Source organism: Nakaseomyces glabratus, chromosome A (genome assembly GCF_010111755.1).
Source record: "Nakaseomyces glabratus chromosome A, complete sequence".
Taxonomy (NCBI): Eukaryota; Fungi; Ascomycota; class Saccharomycetes; order Saccharomycetales; family Saccharomycetaceae; genus Nakaseomyces; species Nakaseomyces glabratus.
This window is the reverse complement of record NC_088951.1, coordinates 311,440-338,046: the sequence shown is the minus strand read 5'-3', so window position 1 is coordinate 338,046 and position 26,607 is coordinate 311,440. Positions and strand designations below refer to the sequence as shown.

The window sequence follows — 26,607 nt, the reverse complement described above, 5'->3', positions numbered from 1 at the left end:
ATACGATAAAGACGTTACAAAATGTCTAATCCTTTCAAGAACATCGGTAAGAACTTGCTGTATATCAGTGGTGTAGGTGTGCTCTCGCTTGTGATCGTCAAGAGTATAGTGAGGGCGCGCAGGGATGCCAAGTTTAAGCCGCACGCGTTGGTTGGCGATGAGGCCAGCAGTGCACAGGACTACTATGATAACTTGGCGCAGGTGAAGCCCGGGTTCCCGCTGCCGAAGAAGCTCGACAAAGACGAGGAGTTCAGTATAGTGGATGCCGCGACAACGAGGAAGAGCAAGTACGAAGCCGGGGGTGTTAGTGCTGTGACGAGGAAAAGAGGTGATAGACTCGGGTTCCTGGACCGTCGGAACAATGACTGAGTCTGCACAGAGGCGTTTTATACTCACGAAATCTTATCAAATTAGCGACATGTAAATAAATCAAATGATCTACTTGACTACTCATGACTAACAGTTGTTCCCTTTTTCTTTGAAATAATTTATTAATTTCATATATATCATTAATCTAAGAACTGTGTATATACTTTTATTTTTTTTGATAAATATTGGTACTATTATGAGATTACAACAATATGGCATTTGTATATTTATGCCATATAAAACATGAAAACGAACATATGGATGGGAATAAGAAGTTAGGATTTAACATAAACAACGAGTAATGAAAAAAAAATAAATGGTTGACATGTTGGTAAAAAAAATTTAAAAATGTATCAAACACTCTTAGTTCTTACCTTCACCAAAGTAGTCAGCCATTTCCTTGTCTAGGTCTTCCAAGTTCTTCTTTGGTTGCTTCTCCTTCTTGGCCTTTGGCTTTTGCTTACGGGCCTTGACAGCAGCTGCCTTCTTGGATGGGCCCTTGACAGGCTTAGCCTTTTGGGCAACAACTCTCTCACGGGAAATAGCTCTAATTCTTTCGGTCAAAGGTCTAGCTGGTTGAACGGTTGGGTCAACAACGATGTTCAATCTTAGTCTAGACTTACCACCATCAATTGGTGCACCACTGAACTGAGCAACAGCCTTCTTAGCAAGTTCACCATTTCTGAAGGTAACGTTGGCCATACCAGTGGATTGACCTCTCTCGTTGTAACTCAACAAAACTCTTTGAACACCACCTACTTGGGATTGGAAGAATTCCTATAAAAAAAAAAAAATTACAAACCGATCAGGAAATTAATTAAGTACATTCACATAGCTTCCAGAGCCAATAAGCTCAAGAAAACTAAATTTGTTCATGTAGCTCAATCCAATTGATAATCGTTTTGAAAAATAAAATTTGTTAGTCATAATCATTCTCTTGTGTTTAAATTTGCATCGGAAAGGATATATTTGAAAAAGCTGAGAAACAGGGAATCAGCATACAAGTAACACACACACCCCCATTGGTCCTTTGGTTTCCACTAAATGACAAAGTAAGTCGACAATTGTAAAAGTAATAAGGGTTTCATTAGGTTCATTTGACTAATAGAACAGCAAAAGAATATCAAATATCAGTCATAAAAGTAAAGAAAATTAGTATTGGTGGTATTTTCTGGTTGAAGAACTATTGCGGAGAATCTCGGGTTTATCCATGGCACCACTTTTAGAAAAGTGAAAAATGAAAGTTCACAAAATCAATTGCTCTTCCAAAACCTTGGTCCCTAGATGTAAGAGTATTGCTCCCGGATGAGCAACTCCACAAAAGTCATTCACACTAACACTGATATATGAGATATTGTTTTTTATCAAGAAAAGCGACTTAATGCCATCTGATAAAAACTGCTGTTGATGCAAATGAGATCCCAGTCCTATCAACTTTTTAACTTACAGTTAGAAAAGGTAAAACTCAATTGAGGGGATATATGGGTCCCGGTAAAACATATGTGCATAAAAAATGCAAGTCATATTGTCGTACTACCAATTTTTTTCATTTTAATAAAATGGAAATTAAACCAATAAGAGACTTCAAAACTATTTTCTATGTCTACCATGTTAACCTGTATTTGAAGAGATCAGATATCATGGGACTTACTTTCGTAGTTATTTGAGATCGATATCGTATCGAATAGTAGCAAAAAACTGCTAATTCATATGTTTAGCGTCTAGTTTTCCGTCAAACTTGGTTTAATCTCGTTAAAAAAATAATTTAGGAACAAACCCAGCTTTGTCACTTTTATTTCAGTAGTTTTGGTCGCAATCCTTTGACTTCAATCAAAAAATGATAAGAAGTAAAGGAAAAGTTGAAAATCCAAAGTGACAATGTTAAGTAAGTCTTTTTGCATTTTTCAATTTATTTTTAAAAAAAAATTGATAAGATCGTGTTCATTATTCTCCGCATCATGTGCTGACGTCACAGAAATAACACTTTCTCTAAGCTCTTCGACACCCTTTCCTAAGAAAACAAATTCTGCAAATTTTTTAACAGTCATTATTTTTGCTTCTAATTCGAACATACTCTAACTGCATCTTGCTTGATGTCTCTTGGCAAACCTTCAACAGTTACTCTAGCTTCTCTAGTACCGTGAAGCAAACTAGCAGCTCTGGCAACAGCAGCGGAAGCTGGTGCGGCAACAGGCTTGGAAACAGCACGTCTACCTGGAACGACACGACGACGTGGGTTAATTTGCTTGGCAGCTCTCTTAGGGCGAGCAGCGTGTCCAGCACGAGTTCTGTTAGAAGGTCTGGCAGTCTTCTTGGAGCCAATAATTTCGTCAAGGGACTTATCTAAGTTAGCAGACATCTTTGAAAATATTTTTTTTTTTATGAATGTATTTGTTAACAGAATTTTATTCCGATACTATTTTTATAGCTGAAAAAAATTGCGTTAATTAGTAAATTCCTTTATTTTGTTACAGTTACCACCAATACCTGTATACAAAGTTAACACTGATTTGTTTACCACGCTTTCCTTCGTTGCAGAAGTATGAACACGAAAGGAAAAGATTTTCCAGATTGCAGCCTATTTATACTTTTTTCTCCTGGCTGGTTTCTCTCCTTCCCCCCCACCAAGAATCCCGTCCGCCACGTCAATCCCGATGAAAAAGACAACCCAGCATTTACCCTTAGAAACCACCGCACAGAAGGGTCGTTCTTTCACTTGTGTCCCTAGAAATCCATGTAGCTTCATGTAATGTTATCTCAGGCTACGAGCCCAGCAAATCGTCTCTGCTGCTTCCTTGTTTAGTACGTACTATGTGATATGATGTTGCCTAGATGATAGAGCTGCCTTTGAGTTTGAAGAGACGCACTAAGATTAGCCTGGTTTCTTTCAATAAGCAATTGACAATATGTTATCTTTTATATATCGATATTCTATATAATATAAACATTGTGTGCATTCTATATGTGGGAAAATGAAGAGAAAAAAAACAGTAACCTGGGATAGAAATGAAGGTGAAATGAACAAAACGGTAAATTCCAATTAAAACAATAAATCATGATAATGCAAGCTAGAAGGGGAACTCTATCCCCTTATGAAAGGAAGTGTGATGGAAAAGGAACTAATTGCTCATGCTTTGTTCCTTCTTCTTGTTGTACATGGCAGCGCTGACCATGCATTTCAGTTGTTCTGGGAAGTCCAGCACGCCCATCTTGACTTCCAACAGCTCGATTTGGCATGCTGGGTCATTGTGTTTGGTGTCTTTCTTTTCCCTCAATCTAGTCAAGAACTCTTCTCTGGTCGAGTATACCTGGTTTCTGGTCTTGTGCTTAGAGCCCAGTCCGTCTCCGAATGCTTCGAACATCTTGGTCCAGTTCCATGGGGCGATGTCATTGTATGATCTGGTTGGACCCTTGATGGCTCTCTCGATGGTGTAACCGTCGTTGTTCCACAGGAAGATCTCCATCTTGACGTTGTTGTGCAACATTGTGCTCAATTCCTGGATGGTCATTTGTGCAGAGCCGTCACCTTCGAACAGGATCAACTTTGGTTCATATTCGATCTCCTCAGGGTTAGGGATGTGGGACATAGGGTAGTCTTGCATACCGATACCGACACCGAGGGAGGCCGGCAAAGCCATACCGATGGACAGGTAGAATCCCTGGGAGACGTACTTGACGTTGGATGGGAACCTGTAATCACGGACACCGAATTGAACGGAGCCGGTCTCACAGACAAGGACGTCACCGGGGTTCAAGTACTGTGGCATGATGTCTTGCAAGAACTCCTGGGTGATCTCATTGGAAGACTGGGAGTCAATTTTAGAGTCCGCGTTGCTGGTTGTGGAGCACTCTTGGTAGTTGAAGGACAACTTGTCGGCCTGGATGGCTGGTTGCAGCCTGTTCAAGACGTGGACGAAGTTGACACCGCGGATCATGTCTTCTTCTTTGGTCTTTGAGTTGAAGAATCTGATGTAGTCGCTGTGGAACTCTACGACGTTGGCACCGATGTGCTCGTTGTAGTCAATTGTGTAATGGCCGTTGTTGATCTCGTTACGCTCGATACCGAAGTGCAGGATCAAGTCGCACTTGCTGAAGTCCTCGATGACCGAGGAAGAGCACTCCCTACCGTTGTACAGGCCTTTGTAGTAAGGGTTGCTCTCGTCTATCACAGACTTGCCCATCACGGTGGAGAAGTTCCACATCTGACAGTGGCTGATCAGGCTGTTCAGCTGCTGGGAGACCCCGTACCTGTCGGTCAACACGTCACCCAGGATACAAGGGTTGGAGCTGTTGTAGATGAGCTGTGCTACTTTGGCGACGATGGCCTCCAGCTGGGACTCGCCGCAGCCGACCAATGGCGCGATGGCTTGCTCCAGCGTGATGGTGGGCCTAGCGACCAAGTTACGAGTGGACACCATCATGTCCGCGAAGTCCGCTGGGATGAACAGGTAGCCCGGCTTGGAGTACCTGTACATGTCCTCTATGACCTTGTCGAGCATATCGCATGCCACGTCGATGTCCTCCAGGTACTCGGCGGCGCAGCACACGCGGTCTTTGACCATCTCATAGTAAGTCTTGTGGTTTGGGGACACGAAGTTCGAGTCGTTCAATGCTGGGATCAAGTGGTGGACGTTCTTGTTGTCGGTGTTCTTGCATGAGGTCTGCGAGCTGGCGACACCGACGATGTGCAGCACTTTGACGTCCTCGGCGAAACTGCCGGCGACACCGTTCAAGGCGCTGAGCTCTCCGACACCGTAAGTGGTAATCAAGCAGCCTATCTTGTTGGTGTAGCGGGAGTAACCGTCAGCGGCGTAGGCGGCGTTCAGCTCGTTACAGTTGCCCACCCACCTGAGGGCATCGGCGACAGAGTCGTCGTACAAGTGCTCCAGCAAGGCCAAGTTGAAGTCACCTGGCACACCGAACACGGACTTTGTACCACACGAGAGCAATCTGCGGAACACGTACTCACCGAAGGTGATCTCGCCATAGGCGAATCCGGAATTGCTTTGGACACCACTATAACGTGATGTGTCAGCGGTAACCTTAGGGTCTAAAGTTACTGGTGCCATTTCTTTTTACTTTATTTTTATGCTATGTTAAATTTTCCAAGGGGGGGAACTACTATGTTGTTTCAAGTCTGAACACTTGCAATGTACAGATAACATGCTCCTTATATATGTTTTTAACATGCCAAGAACGGAACCTCCGATTTCTACTAGTGTCAACAAATCTTGGCTTTTGCGGTATATAATCATAACCTCTTTTTTTTGGGGTCTTTTAGCTTCTTCAATTGTATTATCCCAGGCACACATAGGGTATCCAAGGAACTAGACAACGTTTATACACTTTCCCGTGAAGTCTGGTTTGCTTATACCTTTGTGAAGCTTATCAGTGGTATTGTAAAGAAACTGGGTATTACGTATTGCATTACAGTTGTTGGGTGTTTGTTCTTGCTGTAGTTGGTGCGTAGTTGATGTAATTCGCATCGATGGCTAGCTTATTTGTAGCTTGTAAGAGTGGTTTATCCTCTTTGCTGTAAGTTTGTTTCTTAGACGAGGCCGTTCGGGGACAGTTGGGACTGAATGTTGCTGATTGTTTTGTAGCCTTTTCAGTTGCCAAATCTACCTCTCTAGTACCCACACCAATACGTAAATACCATTCTCTTACGCTAGAGGAAAGGATAACCGGAAATTCACGGAAATTCGCGGACATTCACGGAAATTCACGGGACATCCTTCTCTTTGACCAACTGTTCCTCGGAAATTCACGGAACGGGTGTATACATTTTCACGAAACGGTTTAATCCAAGATATCGCCTGGCATCGAATCAGCATAGCATCGCATCAACATATACGACAGGATATTGATATCAGATATTTAACGAAGAACAGTCACATTCCATATATTATGTACGATAACTCTCCAGATCACTTTTCACAAATTTGACAAAAAATGAAAATTCCGGTCAGCTGATGATATCACTTCACCACATCAGCTATTTCTCCAACCATTTCCCCCAAACCACGGTGATCCCCGTCTCCCTTAAAAAGACTCTAGCAAGGACATCGCGATGCACTTCAATCCCATTAGTGATTTGTAATACTTATAAATATTGTAACATGTTGTAAAATATTACATGTGTTACAAGTGTTACATGTGTTTCAACTATTACCAGTTGTAAATATTGCTACTCTTTCACAACCTCACTGATCTGAGAAACACTATGGCTAGGAAGTTGAGTGGGTTGCAAAGGGAAGTTATACATCTGTACAGAAGTGCGGTTAGAGTAGCTCATACCAAACCGGTGGAGAACCAACCACACTTCCTGCAGTTTATACACGCGGAGTTCAGCAAGTACCGGGACTTGCCTCGTAAGGATTTCACCACGATAGAGCATCTGCTGCGCGTTGGCAACAGAAGGCTGAAGATGTACTCTCAGCCCGAACTGAAAGATATACACTAAAAGTGTTACTATTCCTAATGTAAATAGTTTTCCTACATTCCTACATATTAATTTACTTATAAACGATACCAAAACTGAATATTTTCTTTCTTAGAACTGTATAGACCAAAAAAAAACAACAACCATAAATGTGAATAGTTCAATAAAAAAAAAATTAGTAGAATTGTGGGTATTGAATGCGTTCTGTATATAAACTTAGCGAGTGAGGGTTCTTTTACAACAACCATTAAATGTTTTTAGAACCAAAAATAAAATAAAATAAAAAACTCAGTAAAAACAACGTCAGGGTTACTGCCACAAACGTAATATTAGTATTAACAATAAGAGAATAGGCATATTATATTATAACCAACATCAAATAGAAAAACAACATTCTCTGCGATCCATGGTGAAAGTCCAAACTATCGACATGGTAATCGAGGAAACATTTATCTGATTTTCGTAACAAAATGAGAAAAAGACATTTACAATAAATTTTAGGACCAATGTTTTAAAAATAGATTCAGAATTTTTTTTTTTCCTTGAACTAGTCGAATATTTCCTTGCGATGTCCAAGTATAAACTCCACAATGTAGTAACGTTCCCTCATGTCTGACAAATCTTTGTCCCCATGTTGATCATGTAACAAACCGGGACTGAACACGATCGCTAGGTTATGTAAGTTCATCAAGTTTGTATCACTGTAGTGGCTCACCAGACAGATATGCCCACACAGTACTTTCAATGTCTCATAATGTGCCTCCGGTAGTAGTTGCAAAATCCGGATAACACTACCCAGGGTGGTTCTAAACAATTTACCCATGTTCTCTTCCTCTTCTTCATTTTCAAACTTGTCCTTTGGTTTGCCGTTTAGCAAGGGTAAAGTGTTGATCAGATCATCTTTCTTAACCAAATTGATCAGCGGATCGTACACTTCATATGTAAATACAGGCTCAGAAAAGCTCCGTAGATACCTTTTCAGCACACTGGCCACTGCATTTTCGTCTCTTTGCATTAAAGACAGAAGCTCTGTATCTCGCAGACACTCAATGATACCATCTGTGTCTGTCACCTCGAGAGAGTCACATAGCTTCACAATCTCTCTTTCAATAGATTCTACTAGTCCATTAGAAGCCGATTTTCTGTATAGACCTTCCGCTTTTAACAGATCCTCATCGACCTCTAGATATGTGATACAGACTTTAATCACCAATGGGATCTCAGTGCCATCTCTTTCACAGACACTAGTCAAGCTGACGTTTGGCGCTGGTGTTGATTCACATGGAATCACATAAGAGTCTTCACTTGACCCACCGCTCCGGTTACTTCCAAATATCCTCCAGAATTTCGGTTTCGGTTCGGTTCGAACTTCTGCCAAGAGCTTGTTAGCACTGTTACTGCTTTTTCGGCTGGTTTGAGAGTTGGTCTCACCTTGATGTGAATCGAATATCTCGAAGGATGACAACGAGGACTTCTCTTTATCGTGCTTTAGACTTTCCACTTCTTGCAACAAGTTTTCCCTGGTAACGGTCAAATGCTCGATTTCATCAACCAGATGTTTCTTGGACAAGGTCAGTTCTCTGATCTCAAGCCGCAGTTTTCTAAGTTTTAATTCACTATCAAACAGCTCATCGTTTACCCCATTGCTGTCAACCATCAGCGCAGCGTCGCCGGAACCCATCCTTTTCCTGCCCTCTAGGTTGGTGTAGCTGTTGGTTCTCTTGGATAAAACACTTGCAGAGTTCCCTAGTGTTGTAGAAGGACTTGTAACTTTATCGAAGGTATCGTGATGTGTCAAAGGCGGTGTTCTATACATCGATGCCGCAATTGTGCTGCTATTATGGGTTCCCAGATTGGCACTTCCGAGACTGTTGGATGATCTGTGTCCCAACACGTCTACATGCGGTCTTGGCTCCTCCAGTGTCAGCGGCTGAGTGACATTAAAGGCCATACCGATGGAAGGCGTTGTGTTCGCACTAAAACCAATGCTGTCTTTCCTGGAACCAACTGTAGGCGTATTTGTGACGCTTCCGTTGCGTCGGCCCACAGGGGAAGAACCAACTCTAGGAGACGCTTGCTGCGCAAAGATCAAGCTGTCACTCTTGCCTCTCCTATCGGATGCCTTCGGTGTCAGATTCGGGGTGGCGCCTCCCAGTCGAGGACTCTCCAACCGAGGTTCGGTAGTCTGTGCAGAGGCCACACCCCAGCCAGAGTGCGTATCGGACTCGGTAGTCTTGGAGGGCTTCTTGAATGACAAGTTGCCGAGGAACACTTTGGACTTCCTCGAGAGCGACCTAGCAATCCGCTTATCCTTGTCGTCCAGGGAAGTCTTGCGAGCCATTGGTGTCTGTGGATTGGGGTTAGAGGACTTCCTAGAGTGCGAATTTGAGCTTGATGAAGGCGTCTGGACCAGGGTTTGCGTCTGATTCGTATGTGTCTGACTTGTATGACTCTGAGACGCACTAGGCGTTCTAGAGTGGGAGATACCAAGCCCCGGCGTGTCGAAGTCCATGTCGTTAGCGTTCTTGCGGATCAATCCTGGTTGGAACATTCTTGGTGACCACAGATTCTTATAAGAATCTTCTTCATTCTTGTCACTTTGGGATCTACCAGAAGTACTCCCCGAGGAACTGCCAGACCCTGAACCAGACCCTGTAGCACTGTCAGAAGCACTGCCAGAGGCACTAGCCCCACTGGGCATATCCCATTGCTCGAGGCTGTCGAGCTCATCTACAGTCAGAGTGGCATCGAGAACGTCGTCCACTGTCTTCCCGTACAGGCTAAGGATCAGCAGATGATCCGGCAGCACTGGCATAGGGGGATCATGTGACTGCGAGATGTACGGAGTGTGTGCGGAGTATTCTCTGCCTCTTCCGCGTAAATCATTGTCGTGCAACGGAACATGTATATCTGGTGGTTTAGCCATCGTAATACCGGGTAGTTCTGGTGGTGGGTTCTCAGCCGGATTGGTGTCTAATGAGAGGTAGGTCTGGTTGCCTGGTATTTATAGTCTAACCAGAGGGCATGTAGTGTGCGAAGCGGGATCAGTAAGTATAGCATTTCTTTGACCACACCAGACCAGCAGATGAGCCGTGCGCCGCAACAACTAACTGACCAGCCTGGACACATCTTGCGTTGGGATGAGCTGGAGCGCACTGCGTCTCGGAGTGTGATGTGTTATCTTGTGGGGACATGTGTCAACATTTTATTTTTAGCCTAGCGTTTCGTTGCGCTTGTATAGTGGTACAGTACAATGTTCACTAGTATCAGTAGCTTGTATTCGACTTGGAGCAAAGTGCCTAGAGGTGAAGCAAATAAGATGTGCCGTGTATGTAGCAATTGGTATCTACACTTTTTGTGTAATCCACACCGCATATGTATCTGCGTGCTTCCAGACAAGCTATATGTACATTTGTAACATGCGGCGTAGATATAAATAGACTGTGCGCAACCGCAGATCCCGCTGAATGCCTTTTATACTCCTCACATGCCACGAATTTACTTTGGCATTCCCGCACCGCTGAAATATTTCAAGAGAAGCCAGTATATAGCACAACTATAGTCTTTGAATGTTGCAGAATTGAGAGGGTAAGCAAAGCAGAGAATATATTTATCGAGCCATGGCTGAAGAGAGTGTGTCGACGCAGTTTCTGTCCAACATTATCGGCAAGCCCGTGCATGTGAAGCTGTACAGTGGTATGCTGTACAGCGGAGTGCTGGAGAGCATCGACGGGTTCATGAACGTCGCATTGAGCGAGACCCGTGAGCACTACGAGCATCCAAACAACAACCTATTGAAGAAGTACGCCAGCGATGTGTTTCTGAGAGGTACCCAGGTGATGTACATCAGCGAAGCCTAGAGGAAAAGAGTGTGATTAGCCAATGTAACATTTACGAAACGAATATAACACAAAAAAAAACTTGTATAATACATAGAATTCAATATATTTCATATTACTTCTTTTTGGAAACGAATTTGTTGTTTATTATTACCTAGAATATATACAAAATATGTACTCTTTTATATTTTTTTTTATTGTGTAGGAATGTATTTGTTAATTTGTGCAGTTTGATTTATGGTGTGACCTTTTGGTATCAACAGGCTTCACTAATGGTCCTTGTGGTGTCTCAAGTGGAAAAAGTACTCTAGGGAGTATCCAAAAGTGATAACCGCTAGGGACAAGTGCCAGATTGGCTTACCGCTGGCATTCTCGCCATCATAGTACTTGCTCTTGTACTTGCCCAAAAACCTGCCGTAGCCAGCATTGTTGGCTGCAGTAGCTGGTCCCTGTGGTAGACTCTTGTAGAAACTCACAACATTGGCAATACGCTTAGCATTTGGAGCGGCCCCCAGTTGCTGTGCAGAAACAACCTTTGGTGGAATCAATGTAGACACAGCACGCTTGAATATCATCGCTATCGTGTGTATATGTGTATTTGCTTGTAGTTTGATAATTATCTTGTACCTACCCTAATGGCGCACCTCTAGGATTTCCTTTAAATACACTTCGAATAAACTATATGGAATACGCTACTACTCTCACTACTATTCTCCCTTCACAGTAATCAAACAGAAACTTTCGAAGTTGAAACCTCAATGTATATAGTGTTATACGTTTGAATACATGTGACCTTCCCTTTGATCTCATTGGTTCGTAGCTTGATATTTGTCACATGTATGCTTATATATGAGCATCTGCACATTCTAATATATTAATAGATATACATACAGGACAGAATAAATACTTCCTTTTGGTTTCTATTGAGCATACTCTAACATCTCCTCTTTGTCCTCTATCTTGGCTCTAGGTCTCCCTTCTGCGGACCCTGCGTCGCGTTCGTGCTTGTCGATCCGTTGCCAGTCGAACCATGTTGTGTGTCTGTGCGTTCTGAGCAGCTGCGCTAAGTCTGTATGTTTATATGTATCACGGGTAGCGTATAGATCAGCCAGTACGTTGTCGCCCACTTCGAAGGCATCCATCATTGTACTGGCTATCACACCTTGACTGCCCTTCCGTATCCATCCAGATGTGTATAGATGTGGCACGACTTGTCCTTTGTTATCCAGAACTTTGCCGTTGTTGTTTATTATGTGGCCTCTAGAATCATGGAACCCAATGTCCAATGTTTTGAAATCCTGTAAAGGTATTCCACCGTAACCCAAGGAAGTAATCAATAAATCAACTTCGTACTGCAATGTCTTCCCAGTCGAGATGACCTTGTTATCCTGTGTGACTTCATTTTCTGTTAGCTTTAAACCCTTAATCTTCCCACTGGAATCATCCTTAATGATCTCGACGGGACTCTTTAAATAATCCAACTCCCATTCTTTACCAATGGGATTCACAGGTGGAAATTTCTTATAGTTTTTCTTCAACCTTTGATCAAACGGCTTCAAATATTCAGAGCACATCTCCACTCTTCTCTTAAACGCCCGATCATATAGAGGTGAACCCTGATGCTTCTCGAAATCAAACATGTCCTCACTGAAGTATTTAGATGATATGTGTCCCTTGATACCATACTTCTCTAGTTCCCAGAGCTCTCTGAACTCCTTGTTGGTAAATTTTGAGTGGATAAAATCTCTTCTGGCAATCATCTTTACAGTCTCTATCGGAGCATGTTTCAAAATGTTTAGTGCATGCTTAGAGATATCCGTCTTGTCCCATATCTCTGGGATTCCGTTGCTCAAGAGCACTCTTGATATATCAAGTGCCACATTACCATTACCAATGATAGCGACATTCTTAACTCGAGACCAATCAAATGAATTTAGTTTCTCTTTACTGGCAAAATCTGGGTGTCCGTTATACCAACTGACAAATTCTCTGCTTGATAGAACTCCTGCAGTATCTGTCTCCCCCGGTATACCTAACCGTTTATCTCCACCACACCCATAGCTCAGTATGACTGCGTCCTGATTATCTATCAATGTCTTCAAAGGGACATCCTCACCTATTTTCACACCACCGATAAAATCAAACTTATGACCCAGGGGATTCTTGTCATTGATCTCGCCGCTGATATATTGCTCTGCACAGTTAGTGAACGTATCCTCACAATTCTTCACCTCAGGATGGTCTGGCGCCACACCATATCTGCTAAGCCCAAACGGCACCGGCAACTTCTCCCATATGGTAACATGCAAGGGGATTGGGGACTTCGATAATAGATGGTAAGCCGTGTAGAACCCAGACGGACCGGATCCTACCACTGAGACAGATTTCCTTTCAACCTGGCTACTGAGCTGCCTTATAAATATCATCTTATATTGCTTACACTGATGATCTACAAACCATATGGACTGCAATCATGGCTAAACTATATGATTATTAATGATTCAAGATGACTTCAAATTTCTAGGAAGCTCATCGCTGCGGATTTTTTTCAGGTAAGACTGCGATGAGTCCCTTTGACAGAAATCGAAAAGCTGTTACAGTTATGGTATATAGTAAATACTGGTATACCAACATATCTACAATTTCTTTTCATCTCACCGAGCATAATTGAGAAGCGCTATAACCGATGAACAGTGGCAACGGGCAGAGCACACTGCCACCGGATGCCCCCACAACGGGCGCTGACACGATAGGCAATGAATTGACAAGCACCCTGGCAAGTGGTGAGAAAGGAACCATCAGGTCTTTAATAGACTCGGCTATGCAGAACAATCCATATTTTGCTGCTGGTGGTGGGCTAATGCTTCTTGGTACCGGGCTGGCATTAGCGAAATCCGGGATGGTGAAGGCCAGTAGACTAGCATATAAGCAAATGATCGTCGACCTCGAGATCCAGTCTAGGGACAAGTCATACTCATGGTTCTTATCGTGGATGTCCAAGCACCCACAGCGAATTTCTAAGCATCTATCCGTAAGAACAAGTTACATACAACACGACAATGGTTCTGTGAGTACCAAATTCAGTCTAGTCCCAGGACCCGGTAACCACTGGATTAGATATAAAGGTGCATTTATTCGCATCAAGAGAGAAAGATCGGCGAAAATGGTGGATATCTCCAATGGTACACCTTTTGAAACAGTGACGTTGACCACCTTGTACCGTGACCGACACTTATTTCAAGACATATTGAATGAAGCCAAAGATATAGCTCTGAAAACAACTGCAGGTAAGACAGTAATATACACTTCTTTTGGACCTGAGTGGAGGAAGTTCGGTCAACCAAAGGCGAAACGTCTGCTGCCATCAGTAGTTCTCGATAAGGGTATCAAGGAGGATATCATAGAGGATGTTCATGACTTTATGAAGAACGGTAAATGGTACTCAGATAGAGGTATTCCATATCGTAGGGGTTACTTATTATACGGTCCACCTGGCTCTGGTAAAACTAGCTTTATTCAAGCCTTAGCCGGTGAACTCGACTACAATATCTGCATACTGAACTTATCAGAAAATAATTTAACTGATGATAGATTGAATCACTTGATGAACAATATGCCCGAGAGAAGTATCTTACTATTAGAAGACATTGATGCCGCTTTTAATAAAAGAGAACAAACAGGTGAACAAGGATTCCATTCTGCTGTAACTTTCAGTGGTCTTTTGAACGCGCTTGATGGTGTCACCTCCAGTGAGGAGACCATTACTTTCATGACTACCAACCACCCTGAAAAATTGGATAAAGCCATAATGAGACCTGGCCGTATAGACTATAAGGTTTTTATTGGCAATGCAACTTCATACCAAATTGAGAAGATGTTCTTGAAGTTCTACCCCGGAGAAGTCAATAACTGCAAGAAATTTGTCGAAGCTGTTGAGTCTTTGGGGTCATCAGTTAGTACAGCACAACTCCAAGGTCTGTTTGTAATGAATAAGGATGACCCAGAATCAGCTATCAAGATGGTGCACACAATGAAGACTAACGAAGAATTTGTAGTATGACCACATAAAACTGCACTAAAGTTCAATCTATTAATAATCAGGTTTAAAAATATATGTATATATATATTATACTTGTAAATAAATACAAAAGGTTAGCATGTGACTTCGCATGCTATAGCATTATCCAACAGATTACTGCCATCATTTTAGCATTTCATCTAGTGCTGATTCAAGATGATGCGGTAAAATCTCAGAGTTATCGACTGAAGCAAGTTCTTTTGCCCGCAAAAGAAGATCTCGAATCAGTTCACTAGTTGCGCTAGCAAGCAAAAGCTTAGAGCCCTCAGAAGGTATCGCTAAACGCCCTGCCTCTGAGCTCTGCTCAAGAGTCCTGAGAACATACTTAGCCAATTGCTCGGTATCCATTTACCCAGCTACACACAGATAATCTGTATTAGTGTGGATTGATATAACTAACATATATGCATTACAGTACCCATGGATATTGATAAGTCTGTAGTCATTAGTTGTTGTCAACTGCTATCTGGGCCTCATCACGCGCTGCTAGAAGCGATGAGCTTCAGCGGAGGCACATTGTAGAGAAGAAGTGATATATCATATGCACATTACGTATAGTGGTATATATTCTTACTATAAAAGGGCGGGACTGGCGGCTATTTTCAATTTCCTGTTTCTTATATTATTGTTACGGCCACATGAAGCTAATTGCTGCAGAGACTCCACAAAAAAAATTTGCCATGAGAACAATTGAGGACTCTCTTAAGGAGCTAGAAGGGCTGCTGCACGGTGGTCGGGTGCTTAGACTGCCAGATCTGGATCACAGGTATACAATTATGTCATATGAAAACTATGAACAGAGAAGCGCAGACGTTCCCAGGCAACAGATCTGCGATACAAGTCGCCAGCGTGATAATGCCTATAAAGTTGTTCCAGTCACACATACAACACATTCGGCTGATATCAACAGTGATTTTATAACAAATTACAAATTGTCTACACCAACACAAGGTTTGACTACCAATGTTAGAACAAATCCCACAGTTGATGTTTTAACTGAATCTAAACCCAACTATCAGTACTATAACAAGCCGACAAAGCTTAAAGCTTCTGTTAAAAGGAAAAAGTCATTAGCTATTGTCCCTGCTTGGGTGAATGTACCTGAATTCAGTAGATTTTTCGTTATAAAATCAATCAGCTTAGATCATATCAAGAAATCTTTTTATAACAGTATTTGGTCATCCACACATTTCGGTAATCGAAAGCTGTCACAGGCATACAAAGAACTAAAGGCAGGCGCAAAGATTTTCCTCTTCTTCTCAGTCAATGCATCCGGCAGATTTTGTGGTGTAGCAGAGATGTCATCTGATCTTCAGGATTGTCTAGATACGTCCTTATGGGACGACAGCAGCAAATATGGGGCGGCATTCAGAGTACGATGGGTCCTCGTAAAAGATCTTAAGAATGCTCATCTGAAGAGATTTCTAATACCAGAAAATGAAATGAAACCAATTACAAAATCTAGAGATACGCAGGAGATTCCCTTCTATATTGGTCAAGCAGTGCTTCAGCTTTTCAAGTCTGACAACACAAATATCAAATGTTTCCTAGATCAAGACTATAATTGAAATTAACTGAGTTTCTTCTCCGCCTACGACTACATGCTCTAATCAATACTAGTACAGTGTGTGATAGAAAAATCAATAACTAGTTATTGAAAATAAACCACTTCTTAATGACTCAGTCTTGAAACATGCATTTTATTATTAATTGTTTTATTTCATATATTTCTTAATCTATAACTGTTACACGAGACCGTCGTAAATATTTAATGCACTAATGATCGATGGATCCACTTTAGAACCCTCTCTGAACTCTTCCAGTGTAATATATCCGTCTTCATCTTTGTCCATGATTTTGAACACTTTTCGTACTCGCAACTCAGGTGTCGCTTCATCCTCATCAAGCTTGACCATTGACCCCATCATCTTATATACACTAGCCACAATGGTTAGCATCTCATCAAATGTTATGAACCCGTCATGATTCAAATCGTAAAGTTGGAACGCCCAAACTAGCTTCTCCTCCAAGGTTCCACGGGAGGTGGTACTTAAAACCGTTATAAACTCCTTGAAGTCGATATAACCATTGTTGTCTTTATCAAACACAGAAAACAAATGACCAGCAAACTCCTCTGGTGATCCAAATGGGAAAAATTGCTTGTATATTCTGATGAAGTCATCACGGGTCAAGTACCCATTGGGGCAGTCTCGCAGAAATCCCTTGTGCCACTGCTGTATCTCCCTGCGGTCAAAATATGTCGACTGCTTCAAACTCGTTAGATCCTCCTTCGATAACTTGGATGCTTTAGCTCCCATTATGAATATCTTATACCTTCACTTCACAAACTTCTTCTGATATCAATCCTGTCTCAAAACAACAAAGAACTCCCTCAATGTCCAGCTCACCACGCCAGTTCTGACTTGAGTACTTATCCTAGACAGGTAAACAGTTTACTAATCCCCTTTCTAAAACTGCTCCATGTAAACATCAAGTACAAACAGGACCGTTAGCTAACAGTCTTAACGAAGAAACTTCAGTCCTTTTTGGATGGGTTATATTCCAGGGAAATCAGTTGTCACTACATACGCCATAATTAACTCAGAACGGGCTTGGAAAGTCGTTGCGAAGTCAAGTCGATCCATGTTTCCTTGAAACTTTTAAGAAGTACAAACTCACTGACTTCTTGGCAATAAAATCAGCGGTACTCTTGTTGTGACTTTGATACGTTTGGTTGTGTATTGTCTTTGCTAAGATTACGAAGTATCCATTGAGGTAACAGAAGAATTGTGCTTTTTTTTTGTTTTCTTTTGCGACCTGTAACGCCCTATCTTTCTCAAGTAAAGGTCCGAAATAATTTACTTATAAAACAACAACGACAACGACATATAAACCATGTCCACTTTACAGCGTCGTAGGGTGAATAAGAGTGAAAATGCTAGCAATGGCATTGAGGACAGAGAGGATGATGGTACTAGCAGTGGTAAGATTGCTTATGACCCGGAGGAGTCTAAGCTACAGAACGATTCCAAGCAGCCTACGTTGACATTGATGGAGGAAGTTTTACTGATGGGTCTCAGAGATCGTGAGGGTTACTTGTCCTTTTGGAACGACAGTATATCTTATGCGCTTCGTGGCTGTATCCTGATCGAATTGGCCTTGAGAAATAAGATTCGGATTTTGGATGCTCCGGCCAGAATGAGATTTGATATATCTGAAAGACTTATCGAGGTGATAGACAGCAGTAAGACAGGTGAAGTTTTGCTGGATGAGACTTTACAATTGATGGTGAACGACGAACCTTTGTCTATTGCAAACTGGATTGACTTGCTAAGTGGTGAGACTTGGAACCTGTTGAAGATAAACTATCAATTGAAACAAGTTAGAGAGAGATTGGCCAAGGGACTGGTAGATAAAGGTGTATTAAGGACGGAAATGAAGAATTTCTTTTTGTTTGATATGGCTACACACCCAGTTTCAGATTCGAGTTGTAAAGAAGCCATTAAGCGCAGAATACTATCCGTCTTAGTCTCCAGAAATATGGAAATTTCATACAACAGCTATTTTCCGGAATCTACCAATTTTAAATTGATCAGAACAGTATCCTTGATAGCGGGTGCATATGGGGCTAACGTATTGGAAAATGTCATAAGTTCACTAGAATACGACAAGAGAGATAAAGCCATCACACGAGCAGAAGAAATTCTGGCACAATTTTCACAATATCCATTTGACTTGCAGAAAGAATCCAAAGATGGGATCTCCGTTAACTTGAACAAGGAATTACAAGAAGAATTAGAGTCGAATCCAGGAAGTGATTTAAAACTTGAAGTTATTGCTGGTGTATTTGAAGTTTTCTCTAGAATGGACATGCTATTATAGATTATTTTCTTGTCATTGAATTAGCTGATATGAAGACAATATTTTATAAATAAATCAAAAGTTTAGCATAATGTTTGAAAGAATAACATATAACACACCAGAGTCCTAATTTACTTAGATAGTAATTGTTCTACATGCTAAAAGGAATAATTGACCAGATCATTTTTAATTTTTTTCGGCTATGGTTATTATAGAAGCATTTAAATACTTTTATTCTTTAGCAATTGCGATCTAGTTATTCATCATGAAACAAACAGGCCATCATTAATGTCTAATAATATAATGTTGTCAACATATGAATCGTAGAAATGAAAATTTAGGACTGCTATGAATATATAATTAGTTTCAACTTTCTTGTATAATATCTTTAATAAAACCAGTGAGAAATCCATTAGTATCATAATTTTCCAAATAATAGTCATGCAACTTAGTGGTTGAGTAAATAGTCTCTTTGTTATTTTTGACATTTCGTATAACTCTAATGTATGTATTTAACAGTGATCTTTTTGGATTTTTATGTGTATCTCCGCAAGATTCCCACCAAAAGGCTCCACCTAATGAGTTACTCATGATATAGTTTGCCTTCTCGATTACTGAGGTTGGATTATCGTATCCTACTAAAGTATGTGTCCTATCATCATAGCAATAGGCGCCAACATGTCTGTAATCATACTTCTCATTTGAGCCTGGAATTGGTAATTGATTATATAGCCACATACCCGGCTCTCCTTCAGATGCACCACCAACGCCACTAAACTTCAATCCATATGGATTATGAGGGTTGGTTGACTTCATATCTACATTAGTGAAGCCCCTACCATACGCAGCCATACCTAATATAACTTTTCTAGGGTCAATTTTGCACCGATTGACCATATAATTAATGGCAGCATCTCCACTCAATCCAGCATCCTCGTCATGACGATGTAAATGTAAAAGCTTGCCTTTTTCGTTATATAAATTGGCATGTAATCCAGTTCTTTCGGACCATTCACCATAATAGTCATAAGTCATCAAATTCCAAAGATCAATATATTTGTCAAGCTTGTGTATTGGAAGAATCGAGAGTTTGTCTTTAAACGCTGGTGTAGCCATTGAAAGCTGAAACGTTTTATTGCTGTGATCACCTAATATATTTGCTTCTAGTTTTTGTAGCTGTAATTTTAACTCTCTAGCCATTCTCAAGTATGCGTCTGGTTCATAGCTATCATCTTCTGGGAATTCCCAATCCAGGTCAATTCCATCAAATCCATAGTACACCATTGTCTCGATACATGAGTTAATAAAGTTCTTAAACTTCAGTTCATCTCGAACCATTATAGGAAAGGATTCTCTATTAGACCATCCTCCAACTGACATGATGAGTTTTACATTCCGTTTCTTGATTTTACTGTAGATATATCTTAAATAGTTTAGTTCACCGATACAGCCAGGTGGTGCTCGTATATTTGTTACAGCTTTCAGCTCATCTCCGGTGAACCTCTTGAACATGTACTCTCGACATTGCTTTGCAAGGTTCAACTGTGTATCCGACCATTCATCACTGCTAGTTAAATTACCTGTCTCAGGATCTATCAACAGAAATGCATAATATATATGTGACACTTTCTCGAAGTCTATATCATGTGGGAAATGTAATCTCGGCTCGTAGGGTGACCAATTTGAGTAATATAGGCCAGCTATATAACTCGTATTGCTCAAAACATCTGACTCAGGCATCCTGTAGTCATCAGATTGACTTCTCCTTTTTAATTTCTGAAATATCTTGTAATGTAGACTCATTTGTAAAATTAGACTCGTAATCAAAATAACTATAAAGGTGCCCAATCTTTTGCGATGACCGATGTGCATCACCTGAGGAATAATAAATGGGTTTTACGGAAGACACAGATAAAATGAATATATCTTTTTTGTTTGTAGTATTTACATCTGGTATATACTAGATTTTAGGTACTGCTCAGTCGGTTAGCCAGCACAAAGTATTCCAAAATTGATATGCAGTCAACATCAATGAACGGTCATTGAATTTGACACAAAAATATGGATAATCTCTGTTTTAATTTCAAAATATCATTCAACTGCCTCATCAGATCCTATTTGATCTCTGAGTGGAGTATATAACATTCTCTGAAATAACGCCAGCACTAATTCAGCTCTTACCTCTTCACTAAACCTTCCCTAGCAATCTCAGATCAGGTAAAGGAAACTAAATTTAGGCCTTTGGTTGACGAACAGCACATCCAAATTGATAGATGATAATGTTTTCCAAGTCCCAAATACCGTTCTTGGCAAATACATCGTTATGAACCAATTCAAGGGCTTCCTCCTTGGTATCGGCAACAATTTGCAAATGAGACCCTGCAAAAGTGCGTTCTCCACCTGCTTGTGCAGGTTCGTTGTAGATAGCGCCCGCACAAACCAATTTGCCAGCTTCCACTAACGGTGGAATACCTGCAAGATGTTGTGGCCTGCAAGTGCTTCTGTCAGAGCCTGGCTTATCATAAACAATAACACACCACTCAACCATTTCTTTCTCCAGTTATTTTTTGTTATAAGTTAAATATGCTACTCTCTGGGCTATAACTAAAGATCCTAAGACACAATTTGAAAAGCAACCAAGCAAACTTAATGATTCAAATGGCCTATTACACTCAATTCCCCTTATATTGTTTGTTTCACAGTTTGTCAGTTATTCAAGGTTTTTCGGAAAATTCGATTGCGGTTCTTCCGATGCGAGATCTGCTTATATTAGCAAATCATAGTTAATGCTTCAATTTATAGCAACATGTAAATATAATTAGTAACAGGGTCTAGAAGCCCCATGTTGTTATACTATTTTGATGGATGGAGGAAGTCGTGAATCAATTGGAAGCTTTAAGTCTCTCAAATGACAAGAGGAGGGTTAAAGGGCAACGGAAAGGGAAGAAGAAGAAGCATGGAAACTCTAGAGCGAGAGATGACCATACTGTAGTCATAAGAGGTAATAAACAGCGTTTGAAGACGTCGCATCATAAGAATATGCCTCAATTTTATGATTCTGCTAAAACTTTAGGAATATTCCATGATCACAAACTTTACGAAATGAATAGAATGGATTTGTTTCCACAATTAAAAGATCCCATAGCTCATATAGCAAAGTCAACACCTGCAGAGAAAACTCAGTTAGTTAGGCCATTTCTGGGTATATCACTGTATGAAAATCATGATAAATACTCTCCAATGACAGCTAAGGAGCTGGATACTACTGAGGCATGTTCCACATATTTAGATCAATATGAAAATAGTCACGGCCAAAAATATGGAGAAGACCGAGATTTTGTTATAGTTACAGCAAGACATCATATGATTGATTTGGCAATTCTCCCTTTTTCAAGGCAGTTTACAAATGTAAATTTGCTGTGTGCATACACACCTGGTAATTTGCTGGAAATATCTCAGGATCCTGCTGATAACACAAATGATAAAGTGGGCGTTAACACAGATAACCCAATCCTGAAGAAGATCTGCTTTTCTGGCTTTGCACTAGAAGATATATTAACTGAATCTGCTAACGATGAGGAAAGGAATCCTACGTTTCTGATAGTCGAAAATGAAATAGCAAATACTAGGTTGTTAATGAGGTGTGAAATTGATGCGTACAACCCAATTACTTCACACTATACCGAACTTAAGTGCTACGCCAAATACAACTTTGGGAACCCAAATCATAGGAGGAAATTGTTAAAATCATGGATTCAAACTGGAGTAATACCTACAACTGACATAGTAATTGGTGTTAGAGATACCGAAAGTGGGTGTTTGCAGGATGTTCGATGCTACAATAGAAATCTGTTATACAACAAATTAATCAGTAAAAGTCTACCCAGGTGTGACAGCGAACTGAATTACGATCCTGCCATTTCTGTGGTATGGTATAGAAGTTTAATTAATACATTAACAACAACTATAGCATCCTTGCTAGATAAATTTGGTAGAGATGAGCCTCAATTATTCAGTATCAAAGTAGACAATAACTGTAATATTAGGATAGAACATAGACAAAACCCAAATTAGTTTGAGTTGATTCATATTGCATAGGTTTGTAAATATTCTTTAATAGTAGCATAATTACATTCATTACAACTTGCTGTTGTTGTTAATACATGGTGATTTTAACTGTTGTAGAGCATAACTGACTTCTAATAATATCTCGTAATAGAAGTATAACTTATCTTTATAACATGTCTTTCGACAAAACAATCCCCGGACCTCATCGCACTATTCATCTCATCGGCTTTATAAGCTCATCGAGAAAAAGTCATGTAGAAAGAGCAAATTCAAGGGAAAGTATTAATTATTGATTTAAAGACGCAGAGGCAGTTATCCTCTGATACCAAAATACTTGGAAGCAGCACTTGGAAGCAACACTTGAGTGGAGCATTAAGGTCAGGATGTGGGTGCTTCGGTACTCTTATGTTGAAGAAACCGGGGAAGTTAAGAAAGTTTCATGTTGTATCCGTCAAAATGTTCAATACACTATCGGGAGATCGAGCAAGAATAATCTAGTGATCAAGAATGACAAGAGTATATCGCGACAGCATGTTTCATTGAAGTGGTCCAGTTCTAAAAATTGTATAGAGCTGACGAATACTGGTAAGCTTACAAAGAGCTCGGAAAAGTACCTAGGATCTAATGAATTAATAACATACTCGGCAGATGAAACCCAAATAGAAATGCTTTTGGGTGTAGCACCTGTGAAAATTATATTATCCAGAATAGATGAATTATTTGACATACCGAATTCACTCAGCCAGTTTAGAGAGACTTTAGAAACATTGGGCATTCAAATAAGTGTAGATAATGCTAATGTCAATTCTACGAGCCTGATTACAGTGGGTGATTTTGGTTATAGAGAACTATTTGCTGCCTGTAATGATATTAACATATATTCTAGCGGTCTATTAACTGAGATCTGTAACAAATTAGTAAATGACCATGATAACTTTGACGCTGAATGGCGATCAATGCAATCATCATACCATAGGAACTTGGACTTGGAGGGTTTGCTATCACAATTTGGTGGGATTAGAGGAAAGTTTTTTTTTCTGTTGTACAAAATCGATTGGTTTATTATAAGTTATTTGAAGCCTTTTCTGCTGAAACTGTCAGTTGAAATTCATGATTCGATACATAAGAATGATGATTTATTAAGATTGATAAGTTCAAAACAAGCTGATGAAATACCCATTGTGATATCGAATGAGAAAATAAAATACTTGCCTGAAGACACTTTACAGATTCATTCTGATGATATATATAAGTTTATCGAGTCTGGTGACCTCTACCGAAATGCAATAAGATATCAGTCTATGGAACGTAAGCCAATTTATGATTTAGAGGATGAAACAACAAATGCGATTATTCCTCAAAAAAGAAGTCTAGCAAATACATCACAGCCAACAGATACTAGTCTTGAGTCGACTAAAAAAAAGAGGGTTCGTCGGCATAAAGTTGAACCCTTAAATAGCTTGAGCTTTTTTGCTGGCGGAATATCTCCAGTGCCTGGTACTAACAACGAATATAACCAATCTAAGGTTAATGGACATCTCGATTCCGAAATTTCTCCGGATTCAGCGTCGACAACCAGAGAACAGAAAATACCTGGACAATCACATACCATATCCACAACTCGAATGGAACATGCTTTAACTGATGATAATTCAGAGCCAACGATCGTTCAACGCTCAATAGCAGAAGGTATTAGTCATAGAGATCAATTAATTGGCAATGATGAGGTTGTTGAGGATCAGCATCATTTACCGGATAGGAAGAAGAGGGACATTCATGAAAATACAATGTACAATAATAGTTACAACGGTAATAAATCTTTATACGGTGTAGAGAATTCTCTTACTCAAAGCAATTTACTTCAAAGTATGGGATATGAAAAGAGTAATAATAAGACGGAATTATCCAAAAAAAATGCGGGAGGTATAATGTCAACGGAGAAGAATTTAGATGCCCAACGTCCAAACTTGAAATCTCAAACATTAAACTCATTGGAAGATAATGACCCTAAGCGAACCCTACAAAAAAGAGACATTGATATAGTTAAATTAGTTCAAACTACGAAAGAATCGGAAGTAAAGCGTTTGAGTTCTACTATTGTAAAAATTGAGGATTCTGAATTAACGGAAGAAGCTATCAATAAACTTAATGACTTAGTACTCGTCGAGCCAGTAGCAGATTTGATAAGGACTAAATCGGATATCTCTGCAAACAATACTACACAACAGCAATGGAAAAATAGAAAAAACTTCAAAAAATTTGTGAAAATTTGTCCTAAATATAAGAGCGAGCAAAGCAGTATTGAGTCAATGTCAAGGCATATACGCGGCAGTGGTGAGATTCTTACGAGGGAATTCTTGCAAACTAAGAATGTACCTGTGGATTATTACAACTCACATCACGATCAAAATGATTTTGTTGATGAGATTAATACTGCACCTCAGGCTAATAAATCCAATTCGTTTGTGCATCAAATTTTACCTGAAATAGGAGATGAAAATGAGAACTCGTTTTCCTTTACTCGTACAGCTATTGGTAATGGCAATAATAATTCTGCAAATGAGATTAATAACAGTAACCAACAACTGTTTGTAGTTGATGATGATTTTGAGGACTCTCAAGACGTTGGACATCTTCTAAATAAAGCTGATACCACTGAACCGCCACAACAGCTTCAAGATCATGAGGACACAATGAACGATGGCCCTGGTAGTACCACTCCAGTACGTAATAAAAGAAATAGAGGGAAAGTTTCTGTTACCAATGGAGGTAACAGAGTCAGGTCGGTTGTAAAGGGCTTCACAAATGAAGATGATGATGATGATGATGATGATGACGAACCTACTTTCAAGTTTTCCAGGCATCGTTAAATACAGCATGATAGCATTTTTTAAATCTACTAATAGTATGTATAGCCGGTATATATATTGAACAAATTATGTTGTCAGGATAGAGTTTCTATTCAAATGTAGGGAAAGGTGACCAGTCCAGTTGTACCAATCTCTTTTCACCTTTGACTTTGGACAAGTTGGTAATGGTTTCCATGTCTTCATCCTTCAGGGTTAATACCTTCAAGTTGGCTTCAATTCTCTCTGCATGCACAGATTTTGGAAGAACAACGTAACCCCTTTGTACACTCCAGCTGATGATTAGTTGGGCAGTGCTAATATTGTATTTCTCAGCAAGTTTGTGTAATTCTGGTTCCTTTAAAACTGGGGCATCTGCACTACCAAATGGAGAGTAGGCTTCAATCAGGATATTTTCACTCTTACAGTATTCGATCAATTCGGTTTGTGGAAATAATGGATGAATTTCAACCTGGTTAGCGGCTGGAACAGTGTTGAACTTTGGAGAGTTTTTCAACGCCTTCAGATTATTTATAGAAAAGTTGGAGACACCAATTGCCTTGGTTTTACCAGTTTTTGGTAGCTCCTGCATTAATTCCCAAGTCTTGATGAAATCCCAATCCTCGATGTCAATATCAGTCTTGCCATCTGGTTTTTTTGGAATGTTGAGCAAGTCCTTCTCCTCAGAGCCATGGGCCTTAAGAGCAACCGGCCAATGCATCAAATACAAATCAACATAGTCCAACCCCAGCCTTTTCAAAGAGGAGTCCAGAGCTTTGGCTGGGTTTCTATGTTCGGTACCCCATAGTTTCGTTGTGATAAATATTTCTTGTCTTGGCACACCAGAGTCCTTAATGGCTCTCCCAACTTGGTCCTCGTTACCATAGATGGCAGCAGCATCGATATGTCTGTAACCCAGCTTCAAGGCAGCTAGAACAGAATCGTAACCATCGTTGGCAGCAGACCTCCAGGTACCCAGTCCGACAACTGGGATTTCAGCACCGGTGTTTAGCTTCAAAGTGGCAGTAGAGTTCTTCAGAGACATGTTGTGATACTAGTAATATGTCAGCGTTGGGATTTTATTCTAAAAGTAATTGGAAGTGC

General features: G+C 40.4%; 18 protein-coding genes across 18 annotated transcripts; 8 read left to right on the top strand and 10 right to left on the bottom strand.

The window, feature by feature from the left end:
* Window positions 1–21: 21 nt before the first annotated feature.
* Window positions 22–369, top strand: COI1 (Coi1p; the record flags this gene model as incomplete). The annotated part of the gene is made up of 1 exon (XM_444904.1): window positions 22–369. One exon carries the CDS (start codon window positions 22–24, stop codon window positions 367–369), a length of 348 nt encoding a protein of 115 aa, XP_444904.1.
* A 363-nt stretch (window positions 370–732) lies between these two features.
* Window positions 733–2,728, bottom strand: YRA1 (RNA-binding protein YRA1; the record flags this gene model as incomplete). The annotated part of the gene is made up of 2 exons (XM_444903.1): window positions 733–1,146; window positions 2,444–2,728. The coding sequence occupies 2 exons, from the start codon at window positions 2,726–2,728 to the stop codon at window positions 733–735; spliced, it is 699 nt and encodes a 232-aa protein (XP_444903.1).
* Window positions 2,729–3,488: 760 nt separating this feature from the next.
* Window positions 3,489–5,438, bottom strand: ARO10 (phenylpyruvate decarboxylase ARO10; the record flags this gene model as incomplete). Its single annotated transcript, XM_444902.1, has 1 exon — window positions 3,489–5,438. The coding sequence occupies one exon, from the start codon at window positions 5,436–5,438 to the stop codon at window positions 3,489–3,491; it is 1,950 nt and encodes a 649-aa protein (XP_444902.1).
* A 1,154-nt stretch (window positions 5,439–6,592) lies between these two features.
* Window positions 6,593–6,832, top strand: SDH6 (Sdh6p; the record flags this gene model as incomplete). The annotated part of the gene is made up of 1 exon (XM_444901.1): window positions 6,593–6,832. One exon carries the CDS (start codon window positions 6,593–6,595, stop codon window positions 6,830–6,832), a length of 240 nt encoding a protein of 79 aa, XP_444901.1.
* Window positions 6,833–7,358: 526 nt separating this feature from the next.
* Window positions 7,359–9,737, bottom strand: RGA2 (GTPase-activating protein RGA2; the record flags this gene model as incomplete). Its single annotated transcript, XM_444900.1, has 1 exon — window positions 7,359–9,737. The coding sequence occupies one exon, from the start codon at window positions 9,735–9,737 to the stop codon at window positions 7,359–7,361; it is 2,379 nt and encodes a 792-aa protein (XP_444900.1).
* Window positions 9,738–10,064: 327 nt separating this feature from the next.
* LSM6 (U4/U6-U5 snRNP complex subunit LSM6) lies at window positions 10,065–10,671 on the top strand (the record flags this gene model as incomplete). Its single annotated transcript, XM_002999467.1, has 2 exons — window positions 10,065–10,139; window positions 10,399–10,671. The coding sequence occupies 2 exons, from the start codon at window positions 10,065–10,067 to the stop codon at window positions 10,669–10,671; spliced, it is 348 nt and encodes a 115-aa protein (XP_002999513.1).
* Window positions 10,672–10,919: 248 nt separating this feature from the next.
* Window positions 10,920–11,225, bottom strand: ATP17 (F1F0 ATP synthase subunit f; the record flags this gene model as incomplete). The annotated part of the gene is made up of 1 exon (XM_444898.1): window positions 10,920–11,225. One exon carries the CDS (start codon window positions 11,223–11,225, stop codon window positions 10,920–10,922), a length of 306 nt encoding a protein of 101 aa, XP_444898.1.
* Window positions 11,226–11,570: 345 nt separating this feature from the next.
* On the bottom strand, window positions 11,571–13,076 carry ARH1 (NADPH-adrenodoxin reductase; the record flags this gene model as incomplete). Its single annotated transcript, XM_444897.1, has 1 exon — window positions 11,571–13,076. One exon carries the CDS (start codon window positions 13,074–13,076, stop codon window positions 11,571–11,573), a length of 1,506 nt encoding a protein of 501 aa, XP_444897.1.
* A 260-nt stretch (window positions 13,077–13,336) lies between these two features.
* On the top strand, window positions 13,337–14,710 carry BCS1 (bifunctional AAA family ATPase chaperone/translocase BCS1; the record flags this gene model as incomplete). The annotated part of the gene is made up of 1 exon (XM_444896.1): window positions 13,337–14,710. The coding sequence occupies one exon, from the start codon at window positions 13,337–13,339 to the stop codon at window positions 14,708–14,710; it is 1,374 nt and encodes a 457-aa protein (XP_444896.1).
* Window positions 14,711–14,851: 141 nt separating this feature from the next.
* WIP1 (Wip1p) lies at window positions 14,852–15,076 on the bottom strand (the record flags this gene model as incomplete). The annotated part of the gene is made up of 1 exon (XM_065626587.1): window positions 14,852–15,076. The coding sequence occupies one exon, from the start codon at window positions 15,074–15,076 to the stop codon at window positions 14,852–14,854; it is 225 nt and encodes a 74-aa protein (XP_065482659.1).
* A 290-nt stretch (window positions 15,077–15,366) lies between these two features.
* On the top strand, window positions 15,367–16,296 carry PHO92 (mRNA-binding phosphate metabolism regulator; the record flags this gene model as incomplete). Its single annotated transcript, XM_444895.1, has 1 exon — window positions 15,367–16,296. The coding sequence occupies one exon, from the start codon at window positions 15,367–15,369 to the stop codon at window positions 16,294–16,296; it is 930 nt and encodes a 309-aa protein (XP_444895.1).
* A 177-nt stretch (window positions 16,297–16,473) lies between these two features.
* FRQ1 (frequenin) lies at window positions 16,474–17,046 on the bottom strand (the record flags this gene model as incomplete). The annotated part of the gene is made up of 1 exon (XM_444894.1): window positions 16,474–17,046. The coding sequence occupies one exon, from the start codon at window positions 17,044–17,046 to the stop codon at window positions 16,474–16,476; it is 573 nt and encodes a 190-aa protein (XP_444894.1).
* A 577-nt stretch (window positions 17,047–17,623) lies between these two features.
* Window positions 17,624–18,610, top strand: VPS74 (Vps74p; the record flags this gene model as incomplete). The annotated part of the gene is made up of 1 exon (XM_444893.1): window positions 17,624–18,610. One exon carries the CDS (start codon window positions 17,624–17,626, stop codon window positions 18,608–18,610), a length of 987 nt encoding a protein of 328 aa, XP_444893.1.
* A 345-nt stretch (window positions 18,611–18,955) lies between these two features.
* On the bottom strand, window positions 18,956–20,461 carry CTS2 (putative chitinase; the record flags this gene model as incomplete). Its single annotated transcript, XM_444892.1, has 1 exon — window positions 18,956–20,461. The coding sequence occupies one exon, from the start codon at window positions 20,459–20,461 to the stop codon at window positions 18,956–18,958; it is 1,506 nt and encodes a 501-aa protein (XP_444892.1).
* Window positions 20,462–20,822: 361 nt separating this feature from the next.
* Window positions 20,823–21,137, bottom strand: GVI51_A02673 (YciI family protein; the record flags this gene model as incomplete). The annotated part of the gene is made up of 1 exon (XM_444891.1): window positions 20,823–21,137. The coding sequence occupies one exon, from the start codon at window positions 21,135–21,137 to the stop codon at window positions 20,823–20,825; it is 315 nt and encodes a 104-aa protein (XP_444891.1).
* Window positions 21,138–21,454: 317 nt separating this feature from the next.
* On the top strand, window positions 21,455–22,663 carry DXO1 (Dxo1p; the record flags this gene model as incomplete). Its single annotated transcript, XM_444890.1, has 1 exon — window positions 21,455–22,663. One exon carries the CDS (start codon window positions 21,455–21,457, stop codon window positions 22,661–22,663), a length of 1,209 nt encoding a protein of 402 aa, XP_444890.1.
* A 377-nt stretch (window positions 22,664–23,040) lies between these two features.
* Window positions 23,041–25,527, top strand: XRS2 (Xrs2p; the record flags this gene model as incomplete). The annotated part of the gene is made up of 1 exon (XM_444889.1): window positions 23,041–25,527. The coding sequence occupies one exon, from the start codon at window positions 23,041–23,043 to the stop codon at window positions 25,525–25,527; it is 2,487 nt and encodes an 828-aa protein (XP_444889.1).
* Window positions 25,528–25,615: 88 nt separating this feature from the next.
* On the bottom strand, window positions 25,616–26,548 carry YPR1 (trifunctional aldehyde reductase/carbonyl reductase (NADPH)/glucose 1-dehydrogenase (NADP(+)) YPR1; the record flags this gene model as incomplete). Its single annotated transcript, XM_444888.1, has 1 exon — window positions 25,616–26,548. The coding sequence occupies one exon, from the start codon at window positions 26,546–26,548 to the stop codon at window positions 25,616–25,618; it is 933 nt and encodes a 310-aa protein (XP_444888.1).
* Window positions 26,549–26,607: the final 59 nt, after the last annotated feature.